Consider the following 15,773-nt stretch of genomic DNA (forward strand, 5'->3'; position numbering starts at 1 on the left):
GTATCTGTGTATTTTTCACACTCAGAATTTATGTAGATCTTCCAAGATTGGGGGACTGGGGAATGGAGGTTGTGGTCACCCCATAATCGTTCCTCTCTGCCGCTCCTTACTCCTCACAGTTTTCCCCAGCCCAAGTGTGGGTCCTTTCCACAGGCCACAATTCTTTGTGATAAACCTGCTCCTGTTCCTTCAGGTCATTGCCTTCTGCTCCACCACAGGGTCCTCCATGGCTGCAGTATGGTTATCTATTCCACAGGCTGCTTCAGCATCTGGAGCACCTCCTCTTCCTCCTTCTCCTCTTCCTTCTCTCACTTTGGTGCTCACAGGGCTGTTTCTCACACTATTTTTGGTCCCTTTTCTCCCTGTCCAGCATTTTCTCCCCTTCCTTACCTGTGTTTTCCCAGCAGTGCCACCAGTGTTGATGTCCTGTGGCACATCCATTGTGGATCTGGCTGTGTCCAGGACAGGGCAGCCACTGGGCTTCTCTGACAGAGGTCACTCCTGCAGCCCCCTTGCTGCCAACACCTTGACACAGACACCCCACACTTAAATACATCATCTCTCCTTTCTTGTAGCACTTTCAAGGTTTTGCAGTGCTGGCTTCCCCACTTCAAATCTCATATTTACTTGCAATCCATCAATAACCTAATTTAACATTGAATCTCAGTGATTAAGCTGAAAATGTGCTCTTTGAAGCTTGTACTTGTGAGAGGTGTGGGATTTGCTTCACATGTGACAAGCTGTGTGAGCTGCATAATATCATTTGCTATCCCTCGCTGGTGGAGGTAATTCCTGATTCTTCTTACTCTGGAAAAAAAATCCAAGAGTTTACAAGCATTGCTATGTCCTGCACTCATCAATATTATTTTAAGAGTAATGAGGCTTTTATTTTTTTTTTTTAAATAAACCAGCAACAATGGACTCAACATCTAATGCCCATAAATTCTTATGCTGGACAGGCAGGAATGAAAATGACATTGTCTCTGAGGATGCTGCATGCCATACCCTGCTTACAGGCTCCCCAAGGCAGTGGTCACAGCCCCAAGCCTGCCAGAGTTCAAGAATGCTTGGACAATGCTCTCAGGCACAGGTTGTGACTCTTGGGGATGGTTCTGTGCAGGGCCAGGAGTGGGATTTGATGAGCCTTGTGAGTCCCTTCCAACTCAGCAAGTTCTGTGATGCTGTGATCCTATTTAATAAGTAGCTTGTACTAATATTATTTAGTTCTCCATCCTAATCCATCGGGTGTTTATCAAACTGAACTGTGTGCTGTGAAACTTAGCTCAGTGCACTTATCTCAGTATTTATTTGAGTAATTCTGCAGTGATGGAGAGTTACTCTGTGCTTCCCTGCTGCAGCTCCTCTGTGAACGTGCACCTGGGCAGGAGGGAGGGACATTAAAAATAGTATTCCACTGCTGTGCCCCCTGGGAATAAAGATTAATGGGAGTCCCAGCAGACTAATGTCTCATACAGGCTTTGGAGGGGGAACTTTGCCTAGACTTGGGTGAAAGTAGGAGGATGCACAGGATGCACCCTCTCTCTTAAAAGTGAAGGAAATAGTACCTTAGCTTTATGCAGCATATCTGTTTTCTGTGAAAATGCATAATGAAAATTTCCATCTTACAGGTGGGATTTTGAGCCACAGAGTAAATGATTTGTCCTAAGTCACATAGCTGAAACAAGGAATTGCATTTGGATTTTTGAAACTGCAAGCCAAAATCTTTTTCTGTGTTCTGTTTTTCAAAAAATAATGAAATCATACCAAGAACTAAAAAGTCATTGATATTGCAATGGAGTATGAATATTACAAACCATCAGTTATTGGAATTAACTTCAATGGCTATTAAAATGCACACAAATTTAGACAGTCATTCAAATGTGTGGTTTTGAATGTATTTGTGTTTAAGTAGGATAAAGCTCAATAGGGCTTGTTCCCTGAATTTTGACCTGGACTTGTTTCTAATTTATGAACCCTAATATTTAGCAATCTAAAGGCTAATGTTGTTTATAGATGTTGAATGCTAATAATTCTATTCTATTGTATAAATATGTATTTACATTGGAAAATCCTTATGAAGCTGAATTAAAGCAAATGTAAATATCAGGGTTAATTTTTGCACATTTTCAAGTACATACCAGAAGGGAAGAGCAAAATTGGTCATTATGAGTACATAGTGATGAAAAATGGCTAGACACAATAAAGGATAATTTCTTTGGTTTCCAGAGCATAATGGAGTATGAATCATATTTAAAATTAATGACTGAGAAGACAGATCATGATTTGAATGTCATCAGTAGCTATTTTACTCCTCCCTAGAGCTGCAACAAGCCTTTTATGAGAGATGAGTTCCTGCAAACAAGCCCTTCTAAGCTGTCTGGAAGCTCCTAATTTATAACAGAGCTTTAGAAAATGTTTTATTTTTACTTCTTTCCATGTCTGTGGTAAGAGTAGCAGACTGAGAACATCACCTTACTGTCCAGCAAGTGATGTGCAGTTGTTTGCAAGTAATTTTTCAAATGTAAATTTTTGAGGGAAAGCGTTGGCAGCACATGTCCATGCTATTGTTTCTCTTTAAGTGAACCTTTAAATCCTGTCACTCTGTATATGGGGTAGACATTAAGTAAAGATAATGAGTCAACAATAAGTCTTTCTCAAGAAAAAGGCATCCTGGTGTTTTTGATACTGAAAGATATTGAGCAGGAGCAGCAATGAAAGGAGAAAATTAGGCTGGTTTTTTATTTCCACATGTATGTAAAGGAATTTTTTTTCTCAGCATCAGCAACAGTCCTGTATTGAAAGTTGAAATCTGCTGTTGGAGATCAAACTTCTACTAAAAGATGAAGCACACCTTTTGTTTCAAAGGGCTGCAGGTTAAACCTTTCCTGACATTCAAACTTTGTGTTTACTGAAGCTGTTGTGCACATTCAGTTCACAGGTTGTCCTTAAGCTGTTGGAGTTATTACAGTGGTGTATTACCTTTCATCCTACCCACCAAATCTCTCATGGCTCATTTGCCGTGCACAACGACATTCTGCGAGATTGTTTTCATTTTTCAGTAACTTATATCACAGAGTATTTCAGGTTCAGCCATAACTCTATTTTCACTGACAGGCTCTGCTCTGCTCTTCCTTTTGGAGCTAGCTCTTGAGGGGAGCACTCATAAAGCATGGCCACTTAGGATCTCAGTTTAAAGGACCTGCCAAATTACACCTTCAAATAGGCATGAAGGCAGGATCACAAGTTGAAAGCAGGAATTGGAACGGTTTATTTTTACAAGCAGAGATAGACCAGAAGGGATACTTCCACGTATAATACCTAAAATAATAGTCAGACTTCTGGTTTAGTGCATCGTTCTTTATGCTGCACTGTCCTATTTATAGTCTTGTAATGTCAGAAAACCACTTTCTATTGTATTTAGGTTCTCTTATTTTATGGCAATATCTAGAAAGATACAGACGCAATTCTGCTAAAGGTAGCTGAAATTTTGTTGAGAAATGTTCCCTTTCACCTATACATTACAGTATATTGTTTTGCAGGAGCTGGAATGGGTACAATGAAAGTTAAGAACTCTGGTGATCTGTAGCCTGGCAACTTCAACAGTGGCCTTAGATTTGGAAGGAACAGATATACTCAAGTTATTGCTCTGGTGAAAAAAATTCTGGGGATATATATATATGTATATAAATATACACACACACGTACATAAATGTATGTATTTTATATATATATGTGTGTGTGTGTGTAGTATGAAATAACAAAAACTAAAATTATCTCTCTGCATACTACTTTTGTACATCCTAGGGCACAGTATCCTGACTATTACATGGCAGGATTCTGTCATCTTAATCAATACATCCTAAAACAAAAAAAAAAGAAAGTGTATAAATACACCCCACCCCCAATATTTTGTATCATTTTCTTGATAGGCTTACTTCTTATTTCAGTGTGATGAAAAGCTAAGTGTCAACAACTGGAATTTAAAAAAGAAAAGTGACTGCTGTCTCTTGATCAGTTTTAATGTTATTTTCCATTCTCACTACCAAGGAGGCTCGTGAGCTACACCCTCTGCTCCTGATGACTCCTCAGTTAACAAAGCACAAGGACTAAAGGAAAGTACCCACCTTTTTCACATCTTGGAAGGGATGGTAATGGTGGCAAGTTCATGGGAACATGAATAAATGGAAGGCATCCTCTGGTGTAGGAAGACAACCAATGCAAGTTATAAAACTGCTACTTCTAAAGGTAGTTGTCTCTAGACATTTCTCTGTTGCACCTTTTATTTTGCATAAGGCACACCTGATACAGCATTGTTGTGTGTAGGAGTGGTTCTGATGGCTTAGAAAGGCAACCCAAATTACGTATGAACAGCTAGTTCCAATGCTCATAGAAACACATTAGAAAAACATTACTCAGAAGCAATAATCTGAGATCCCAAACACGTTTTTTCCCCATTAACGATATTTTAAAATGCAGAAAGCACTTCTGTGAAGCATGAAGGATGGTCAGGGTTAGCTAATGAGGCTGATAGGTACAATTGCTGCATGCTTGATCTGCCTTGGACCCTAATGCTTATTTGGACATGTCTTATTATTGTGTGGGTGTTAAGTCTGTCCAAGCTCATAATCAGTAGATATATGGTCATTCACAGTGTTTATGTCTCTGTCTTGGGAAGCTGGAACAAAGTGATCAGGATGTACTTTGCTAGGTTCATACAGAAAATTTCTCATGGACAATCTGAGCAAACTAATTGCTGGCATTAACATGGGAGTCATATGAGCTGTGATAATGATACAGATAATGAACCCCCCACCTCTGGCCATCACTTTATTACTTACAAGGTCAGTAAAGAATTTATTCAACCCTGAGTTGCATTTTATAATTGCCTATTTGTACCTGGGAAGATTTTGATACTGTACAGTATCTCCAGATATCATTCATTGACTGTAAAAGGGCTTTAAGTGCATCCGAAAAAAGAATAGTGGGGACCCACTGTCAAAGTGTGTTGGGAAATGGAGAGTCAAAAACCCCATAATTTTCAGTCATGGATCTTTGAGCTTTAGAGGAAACAGTCTGAACTGACAGCTTAGCAATAGCTTAGCAGATTTATAAAAAGCGTACATCAACAAAATGGTGATAACTTGATGGTGCATGAACATACTGAACCAAGTAGGGCAGTGCTTTGCTAAGTGTAGTTCTGTTGTGTTGATATGACTGCTCAATCTCACAGACAGCAACATTCAGGCTGCATTTCTTTTTTAGCTGTATGAAAAGCCTGGGGAGAGTAGGATTTTAATTAAAGCTGGTTTTGCAAAGGCTGTGGACTTGGGTTTAGGCAGTTTGAGTTAATTATCCCAGGCACAGAGGCACAGGTGTCTGTCAGTGTCAGGGAGTTAAAATGATGCCCACAGCAAAGAATTCTGCCAACATCTCCAGTGTGAACTGTGACTTAGTGCTTGGTCAGACCCAGGCCCCTTTTCTAAGAAGAGCTCCTGTGCAGTTGGCAGGTGCCTCTGAGCTGACAAGAGGTGCTCTTTCCTGCCGTTTCACACCCACAGAGGTGCTAGCTCTCCATTTCTAAAAACACATTCCTACAGCCAGTCACCTGGAAAAGGTGGAAAAATGATCCTAATAGCCATGAGGTGGCCAGGAAGAATTTCCTGAAGTATCTCTTAGCTTGCACTACTCATTTAAACAGGGAGCTCCTTAGCAGGACTGGTTCTCAGCTGGCTACCAGCCCAAGGAATGACTAGATTTCCACTAAGCATTTCAGTAGTTTTGGTTAGATGTTTTAGCTGTAGGAAATTACTTAGTATAGACCTAAATCTACTATGTGATCCCAAATCTCCTGCTCACTGTTTGCCTACAGTGGCATGGCTCTTATTTGCATATTTTTAGGGATCATGGGACTACCCCTGTTTGAAACAGCTCTGCCAGTAGCTTCAGCTAAAATCAGATCAAATGTCCACTATGGTAAAAAGTTCTGGATACTCAGCACACACCTTTTAAGATTAAGAAGCTGTAGCTACCCTCCTCACTATTTTTCCTGGACAAATGAGAATAAAGAGATTTTTATCTTTCAAGAAAGATTAATAGTAAAAGTATGTATCAGCTTAGCTAAGGAAGTTAATCAAATCAGGTTTAAGTTATTCCAGGTGTTTTTCTTATCTTAATTTAAAAAAAAAAAAATCAAATGGCAATCAATTTAAAAAAAACCCCAAACCTCCAACAATAGTAAAGAAACCTACAAAGAAATAATAAATAAAAAATTATCTTTATTTAAATTTTACATTTCCAATTACTTCTGGCTGTAAAATTACTCCATGAGTAAAATTCCATGAAGTAGATTTAAGTTTTTAATTTAAATAGTAAAAAGCAGTTGTAATTTTTTCCCCCAAGCATCTTAAACCAGAGATTTCCAATCACTTTTTTAACATAACAATTGGAAAAGCATTCACTTAGTCTGCTTTTAATCTAGCTAGTAATAAGTTCAATCAGACTACACCTTGATTTTATTATGAAAGTCTAAAGACAACTGTAAGTTTTAAAATCAGTCTAAGAATTTGTTTTTATAAGAATATGATTCTAAAAAATCAGAGTGGAATAACTCTGTAACTTTTTAGAATTTAATATGATTTCAAAATATGCTATTTTGCAGTAAAGCTTCAAGGCAAAAATTGCTGCCACAGCATGGCATAGCAGAGGGATATCTCAGCCATCCCTGCTTATTATGCCAGCAAACCAGGTGAATCTCATCCAAAGAGCTCTATAAACTCTCCTCACATGGTGGATCTGGGCCATAACTTTGCTAGGACCTTGTCAAACTATACACACTGTGCTTTTTATATTCCTGCAGGACATCCCATACACACTGGGGTTTTTTCTGGTTTCCCCAGGAGGAGCTCTGCCATTCCACTGTGGTTCTCCTAGGAAAACAGCGTCCAGCACCTGTCTGTCCTTGGCAGAGAGCTGCAGCCTGCTCACTGCCTCCTCCTGGGCAGATTTTAGGGCAAGGACACAGCCTATGTATGCTGAAGGATTTGCTGTAAGTTGGAACTGATACTCCCAGGGACTGGAACAGAAATGTAAACTCAGTGATCAGCTGATGTGGAAGAAAAGGAGAAAAAAAGTTGCTTCAGGTCTGCCCTACTGTCTGCACACTGTCGGACCTTGTGGGAATTTTAGATTAAGTTTGCTGCCTGAATTTTTGCTAGTAACAGGAGGGTACAGTATCAGGCAATTTTACAAGTGTGGCTGCTGCACTGAAATATTAAAATTTTTTTTTTTCCTTGTACTTTTGACCTGTGAGACAGGAAACTCCCTGTTCTGAGAATTAAAGCAGCAACGCAGTTTAGGTTTCAGCTGAAATGGAAATGGAGAATTCTTGATATGACAATTGGTGGGTTAAGTATTTGTTTAAAACCAAAACCAACATAGGCAGCTAAATTGCACCATCTGGAGCAAGAGGCAGATGTAAGCATCTTTATTTAAGAATCAGTTTCTTATTATTTATAAAAGATGTGTGGTATTAATTCACTCAGTTTTTTTTTTTTATCAGGGAGCATCATTCATGGGAAATAGCTTTGCGTAGACATCTGGAATAGAAATTTCTTAATCATTTTGTATAATAAATCCAGAATAAATGCTAATTATTAATAGTCAAGATTGCTTAAGGATTTCAGACCAGCCAACAGCCTGAACAAAACACAGGCAGATGCTTTAGTCAGGCTGTAAGGAAGACTGATAATTATAAGCAAAGCCAGGGAAGTGACCTTTTATTGTGGCAGGAACTGCAAGCATCACCACACTCCTCACCACCACACGCTGCTCAAATTAGACCCATCCATTGACTGCATCTAGAGAACCTTGTTTTCCAGCTGGTACTCTGGGCCTTTCAACCTTAGGCTGCTGGGCATTCAGAAACTGAGGCGCATAAAATCATCAGTCATCTTCTAAATTTTATAGAGAAAGTGGTGTTTTCATAAGAATGCAGTCATTTTGTTTTCACAATACTAATTTTTTGTCAATGATTAATGAAAGAGTAATCAGCTTTCACAGGGCTTGACTGGCAAAATGACTTTATTTATTCAGTGTTTACAGAAAAGGAGCGTATGAGAAATAATTTATATGTGATCCTCAGAAACTTTTTAAGCTTCATCCAAGTTTGTTCAAAGTGAATATATAAATATAAAGATAAAATAAGGCAGTAATCTATGTATATTCAGCCAGAAACAGACTATGATTTAGAGCCTCTTAGGATAAAAAATAATGAATGAAAAAGACTGCTTAATTAAAACTTAACATTAAGTTGTGCTCTTTTATAAAGGTCCATCTAATTCTGTGCAATTTTTTCCAGATGGAAGGCATGCAAAAGATAGATTATACTAGCAGAAAGAAAGAAAGAAAGAACTTCAGTGAGACTAAGGCAACATTAATAAAGCAACCATTAGCACATTTATAGAGCTTTGATAGAGGAAGATGTAGGAAAAGAAAGTATTTTAAAGAAGCTGCCACCAAAGAAACATAGAAAAGTTTAGTTTTGAATATGTGGCTATTTTTTAATCTTAAGGACTCTTATTTAACTCTAAACATAATTTATGGGATGTACAATTAAAATGTCTGCCTAAATATAAATGTGCATTATACTGCCTATCCAAAGAAAGCTACTCAATTCTTGTGTTGTGACCTAACATACCAAGAAAGGCCAAAATTATTTGTTCTTCAGTGGATCTTTGTTTTTAGTGAACATGCAGTCAGCATCAGGATTTATCACGGTCGAAAAATTAGGCCCTGGCAATTCTGCTCGGTGAAATTCAATTTAGATTTAATTAGAGATGCACTGGAGTCAAGACACATGGCTTCAAGAAGCTGTTGTTGATACTGAAGGGGTAAAAGTTACCTTTGTTTTATTGGAACTCCCATTGACAGTGACCCATGAAGATTTGCCTTTCGGGTTGGGTGGCTGTAGCCACCACGGGCTCAAAACAGCACCTGGGGCAGGCGAGGGCCCCCATCAGCAGAGTGACAGACATTGCACTGTCAGCAGCCATGTACTCCTGGTCTTGTGTCTAAACTTGGTTTGTTACCTAATCCAGCTGCTTTTCACATTGATTTGTCATAATTATCTTCACACGTCTGAGGACAGAACCTGATTAATCTCTATCACCACTAGCGCCTTTTTTTTTTTGTTTTATAATGACTAGTTATAATTTATAATGACTAAATAAAATTTGCAATGATTAATATGTTATTTCTTTAAAACTATCAGTTTTTAGAAACTATCTGTTTATTTACCTATTGTCAGAAAAATAGCTAAAATTCCTATCGGGACTCAAAAGCGATAAAAATCCAACAGAAAGAAAACCTATCAACACATTTAATAAGGTGGCTTAATGGTCTCAGACTGCTTTCAGATTATTTTAACTTTAATTAGCATTTTTGAAAACAGAGATGTTCAGCATGGCATAAGTTTCTTCTCAGCTGAAAAAAACAAAGTTAGAAATTGATCTTTGCCCTACAAGTTGACACAGCATTGTCTGGTGGCCTGAAAATCCTGTAACAGCACTGGAATGACTGAAGCATCTCTAAGACCAATACTTTTTTCCTGTAAGACAATGATGTTAGAGGTTTATAAAGGATTGCTCTTGCAATATTGTTTCTTTCACTGGTGTTATGGAATTGGGATATCTGTAGGTTGCTGGTCGACAGTTCATTTCTGGATGGCAATTACACCTTTTTCATTACATTTAAGAGCTCTGCTACAGATGAGTAGCATATGGTATTGGCTAAGGAGATGAGACTTTAATGAGATATAGAACATGCCAACAAAACGCATGTTAAATTGCAATGACACGCTTGTGTTGGTAGCATGTGATGCTGTGAAATTAAATTCCTGACAAGACAATAGAAACAAATGCACTTCAGCAAGCCTGTAGTCACCCAGCTTGTCCTCGAGCTGGTCCAGGAGACAGGGTAAGTGGAGGCTGCTGGAAGGGAGAAGGGTAGGATTGGGTTCTTTCCCTGTTCTGCTGTACAATTTTGTAAAATAATTTCATCCTTATCCTCTGATTTTGCACAAGGATGTAATGAGGCACAGTATTACTTACTGAAGTTGTAAGTATGGCTGGTGCTACACAAGAATCTCCCAAAAAGTGTTGCATCTGTCTTAGACACACAGATTTTCAAACAGCTAAACAACAAAAACAATCTACAATAGACTGTGAGTGATATGTGACTTGCTGTAACCTGGAACCATGCACACTATTTAATTAGCACCACTGAAAATTTTCCATCTGGGAATACAAAAACCAGTCTTCTCTTCAGCTCAAGCAGTGGCTGTTAAGCCTGCAGAAGGAAACAGCAGCACCCCTGAGTATCTCTGACACTTTGACTTTTGTGCCTGGACTCCCAAATCACCCATTTTTTGTAAGGAAGAGTAAAAGTAATAACACTAATAATATTGTTGTGAGTAGCTCACAAGGTTTGGAAGGGTTTGGTAACATCATTACTCTGTCTTGGGAGAAATTAAAGAAATTAAATGTTAGATTCCTAGCCAAGGAATACAGATCCAACAGACATAACCTAGGCTGGCATCATTTGATGGGTAAAATGAAGCTATAAGTGTTCCATTAAGCTTGTTCCTCTTGGGTCCCTCTAACACTCTCCAAGCTTCCTCTTGCCCTCCCTGAAATGCAGAGAAATACATGTTAGAAAAGTAAAGCGTGTAAATATCTTGTTTTCTTACCATGCCTTGGTAAAACAGCCAGTTAATTAAACATTAGAGCTTTCATCCCTCAGTCTTCCCAAAGCATCCTGAGTCTCATGGTGCAAATGTATTTGTCAGAAAAAAAAATTACATTTTATCTTTTTATGAAGAGTTTATTCATGTTTGTTTCATCTTGACAAAATTTGGAAAGCAAAAGGTAAGGAAAGCTTGCAGTCCAAGTTATTGAGAAATTGCATTTTTTCAGGTAGAAGAATTTTCTAGGAAATACCCCTACATTTGAACTAGAAATAATCTGAAATATTCAATCATTTGTGACTTTTAAGGAAATCCAAATGTCTTTGTGAACTTCATGGGTTGTTTTTTATATCTGTTGTAGAATTTAAACTAAAATCTAATCCTAGATGCAAATTTAATTTTTAGAACAGATCTGAACCAGAGAGAATCATCACAATTCCAGTTGTAGTATACTTGAGGGGGAAAAAAATAAAAATCTGAAGAACAACCATGGCATTATCCATAACATACATCTAAGATATGTGAACTGCAGGTGAGTGCAGATGTTCTTAAGATATCTTTAAAGCAGATTACTCTGGCAGTTCAGCTTCAGGAGCTGAACATTAGCTAGCTCTGGTTATCACACCAGATGCCAAAGTGAGTTTTGCACCATGCTGATCTTCAGGATGCCTTCAGCAGTCAGACAGCTTCACTGTGTCCCACGGTGGCTGTGTACACACATTTGTGCACTTTGCTGTGTCTTTTACTAGTGACCTATTCTGTTAGCTTCTTCTTGAAAGACAGGAATCTCTCTCCTCATGCTACTAGCAGGAAAAACTTTCCTGTACTTGGCACAGCAAAAGAACAATGATAACATCTTACAGTAGCGATGGAGCACAAGGAAAAGTCAGTTTATGTGTGAGCGGAGGATTTTCAGGGCACGGTTTGGTTTGCATGATTCTGCTGAGATCTGCAGGCTGGATTCACACACGATGGGCACCCTCCTCTCCAGAGCTGCGTGCACTTAGTGAGCTGCCTGAGCACACTTTCCCTGCCAAGGCTCCGTGGCTGTGCTGCTATGGGAAGGCTGGGTAGGAAGCAGGACAGGCAGTCTGAGCCCCAGGGGCTGTCTGATGGAGATTATCCTCAACCCATCTGATGTTATCTCCTCCTGGAGACTTGAGGCCCAGAGAACACCCTTGCTATTTCCTACGTGTCAGTTGTTTTTAAAACCCCTTTGGACTTGCAGTGCCTATGGCTTGTGCACTTGCTTTTGGCAGGGAGCTGCTAGGATCAATAAAGATTTGTGGAGACTTGCTGTTTCTATGCCAGCTACTTTCTAAAAAATTTATTTTCCCCTCTTAAAGCAAAAAAAAAAAAAAAAAAAAAAAAAAAAGTGTCTTTGAAATCATTCAGAGACCAAGGATCTTAGCCGAGGCCTGTGTGGATCTGACAGTGTGGGAAGATGATTGGAGAGGGAGCTGAAATATCCAGCTTGGCAATTTTATTCGTACTTGCTCCCTTGTACTCCCTATTCACACTTCTCCCTGCTGGCACACCCTTATTTATCTCTTACCTTGAGCCGAAGATATTGTGCTATTTTGAGAGAGATTTTCCAAAGGAACTGTAGCGTCTCCTTGGGATGATGGATCCTGGTAAAAAGATTCTTTTGTTCACTTGGTTTTGCACAAAGAATCATCTCTTTCCTCCTAATAGGTTTTTCTTCTAGGCAAATGTCTTTTAACAATGAGAATTAGAAACAAATTATATTCAGCTATTCAGACCTTGCAAGGAAAGCACAAGGACTGCCAGCCTTATGCCTTTGCCTTTTTCCTTGTTTGAGAAGCAGGCTAAAGGACAAATGCTGCACTGTGCTCTCTGCTCCCAAGTACGTGAATGGTAATGTTATATATATGTTATAGGTATTTTTAAAAATATCTACTGTAATCTGCATAATACATATATGTATATTTTGTTTGTAAATGTTCCAGTGATATAAAGACAATAAAGTATATGGTAACAGGCTTTTTTCAGCCCATTTAGCCATTGCATTGCATGAAAGGAAAGATTGTATATCTGGGTGATTTTTTTCCACAGCGAACAGTAGCTCTTCAATTATTTTCTCACTTTTTTTATCAGGGCTATTTTCATCCTCACAGGTTTTTGCAGGATGGGGATTGTGCATCTATACTATGGGAACATGATTATCCATGAGTGTGGTACCTGGACAGTGATGTGCTCAGAAATTAATTTTGCTTTTTATTACAGAGAAGGACAAAGAAGAACAAAACTTGGGGAAAAAGTTTCCCTCATTAAATATTTACAATTTCAGCTCCAGATTCAGGAAAGGTAAGCTCTGAGTCATTACTTTTTATTTTTAGTATCCAATCTACTTGGAAATGAATGGAACACAATAACCTTCAAATCCCTTCAGAAGTTGTGAGTTACATGAAATCATTTATTTGAAAAGCACCATGAGATAATGGAGGGTGTATTGGGTTGGCCAGATTCTGATAGCAGGGAGGGCTACAGGGGTGGCTGCTATGAGAAGCGGCTGGAAACTTCCCCCATGTGTGACAGAGCCAGTGCCAGGTGGCTCCAGGATGGACCTGCCACTGGCCAAGGCTCAGCCCACCAGTGACAGTGGTTGTGCCTTGGGGATAACACATTTAAGAAGGGGGAAAAATGTGTGGTGGCAGCCAGAGAGGGGAGTGAGAATGTGTGAGAGGAACAGCTCTGCAGACACCCAGGTGAGTGCAGAAGGAGGGGCAGGAGGTGCTGCAGGCACCAGGGGATGAGATTCCCCTGCAGCCCCTGGTGAGACCGTGGTGAGGCAGCTGTGCCCCTGCAGCACGTGGAGGGCACAGGCGAGCAGAGATCCACCTGCAGTCCAGGGAGTCTAGAACAGGAGGATGCCTGGAGGAAGCTGTGACTTCATGGGAAGTCTGTACTGGAGCAGGGTCCTGGCAGGGACCTGTGAGCCTGTGGAGAAAGGAGCCCATGCTGGAGCAGGTTTCCTGGCAGGACTTGTGACCCCCACAGGGGGCCCCATGTTGGGGCAGTATGTTCCTGAAGGATTGTAGCCCATGGGCAGGATCCACACTGGAAGAGTTTGTGCAGCCCATGGGAAGGACTCCCTTTGGAGAAGATTATGGAGGACTGTGAAGAACTGTCTTCCATGGGAGGAACCCCATGCTGGAACAGGGAGAGTGTGAGGATTCCTTCCTCCTGAGGAAAAAGGAGTGGCAGAGATGTGATAAACAGATTTCAGACTCCATTCCTTGTCCCCTGCACTGCTGGAGGGGAGGAGGTCGAGAGAGTTGGGAGTGAAGGTGAGCCTGGAAACAAGGGAGGGGTGGAGGGAACATATTTTTAAGATTTATCCTTTATTTCTCATTATCCTATTCTGATTTGATTGGCAGTAAATCAAATCAACTTCCCCAAGTTGAGTCTGTTTTGCCCACGACAGTAACCAATTTGTGATCTCTCCCTGTCCTTATCCCAACCCATGAACCTTTAGGTATATTTTCTCACCCCTGTCTGCATGAGGAGGGGAGAGAAAGAGTGGCTTTAGTGTGAAAGGGTGTCCTGGAGCCCAGGCATGTTCAAGCCACAACAGAGTTGTTGGCTGGGAGATGTAAGGCACCTTATTCCTGCAAATACCCATTTTTTGACTCCACTTTTCCCATATTTAAAATTAGAAGTCTGGAGAGAAGAATATGAATTGATTTTGTGAAATTGTTTTGTGTTATGTTAATTTAAAATGATCAGCTAGCACAGCAGTAATGATCACAGAGGATTGTTCTTTTGCAACAAAGATAACATATCATTGATCTGATGCTTCAAAATTCATCAGAGACTTTTAAGGCCACAAGAGAGTGTTTTGATCAGCTAGGCCTGACTTCTTGCACAAGAAAACCACAGAGAATTCCACTAACAATTCCTGCAGAAGTTGTGCTTCTGGACAAACACAGTACTTTTGTTTGTAGGGGCTCCTTAAAGTGGAAATAAGGCTTTCTGCCCTAGACTTTTATGTTCACTAGGTATTTTTTAACTTCTTTTCAAAGCACAGCTGAAGATTTAATTTCATTTTATCTCTGACTTGAGGTATATATTAAAATCATGAGTGGATTTCTGGAAGTGAATGAAAGACACAAGTTATCTGTGAACATTTGAGTAAGAAAACTGAGCCAAAATCCATGATAAAATGCTGAAGTATCATCCACCCAGTGGAGATTTAAAAAACCATGCCACATAAATAAATGCAAAGAAAGGAAAAATGGCTAAAGTCGTAATCCAGTGAAACACTAAAGCGTGCCTGGGACTGTAAATAGCGTGAGAAGTTGCACCAAAGGCAATGAGAGTGTTAAAAGTTTCAGAAGACATAAGCATGCCTCTAAGTGCTTTAATAGACTGAAATTGAAGTGCCTAGTCACAATCATTAATTCCTTTTAGCAAGGAGGTAGAACAGAGTTTATGAAACACTCAGTAAAATAAATTACAAAACAGAAAGGACTATAAGAAAAACTTCTTTTCAACAGTGATGTTTGTGGTATTAGCTAAGGATCAACCTCAAATGAGGTTCCCACTGTGCAGTGTAATGCATCTCAGGAAGCACTAGGTGCTACTGGATCTGCAGAACATTCAAGCTAAAGAGAATGCACCATTTTCAAGAAAACACTCTCTTCCATTATTTTATTGTCTGCCATATTATTTCCTCTTGTTTTAGTCTTGATTCTGTTTTCAGTTACATTGTTTTCCTCCCAGTGCAGAAGCCTTTGGTTTGCATTTCTCAGCTCCCAGAACCACCCCTGAAGAAAAAAGGGCAGCAGCCCTGCAGGTGAGATGTACCATAACATCTTTTCAAAGACTGAAGTGCTTTATTTTCGAAGAAGCCGAAGTACATAATTGAACAGAGTTGCCATGATTAAAATGCAATTAAGGTTGTGAAGCCCTTGAGCATCTTAAATTGTGGCATGATACAATATTTATCAGGCTTCAGAACACATAATCACATCTTTGGCCATCCAGCCATGTTTTGCTTTTTCCCTAT

General features: G+C 39.6%; 1 protein-coding gene across 1 annotated transcript in view; it reads left to right on the top strand.

Moving 5' to 3' along the window:
- GBE1 (glucan (1,4-alpha-), branching enzyme 1) overlaps positions 1-15,773 on the top strand; it is a 255,997-nt gene that overhangs the window by 78,169 nt on the left and 162,055 nt on the right. The window contains exons 2-3 of the mRNA XM_017731427.1: positions 12,495-12,608; positions 12,989-13,069. Of these exons, the coding sequence (XP_017586916.1) occupies positions 12,495-12,608; positions 12,989-13,069 (195 nt within the window). The remainder of the gene's footprint in view (positions 1-12,494; positions 12,609-12,988; positions 13,070-15,773) is intronic.

The sequence above is a fragment of the Corvus brachyrhynchos genome, unplaced genomic scaffold (genome assembly GCF_000691975.1).
Source record: "Corvus brachyrhynchos isolate BGI_N302 unplaced genomic scaffold, ASM69197v1 scaffold152, whole genome shotgun sequence".
NCBI classification, from domain to species: domain Eukaryota; kingdom Metazoa; phylum Chordata; class Aves; order Passeriformes; family Corvidae; genus Corvus; species Corvus brachyrhynchos.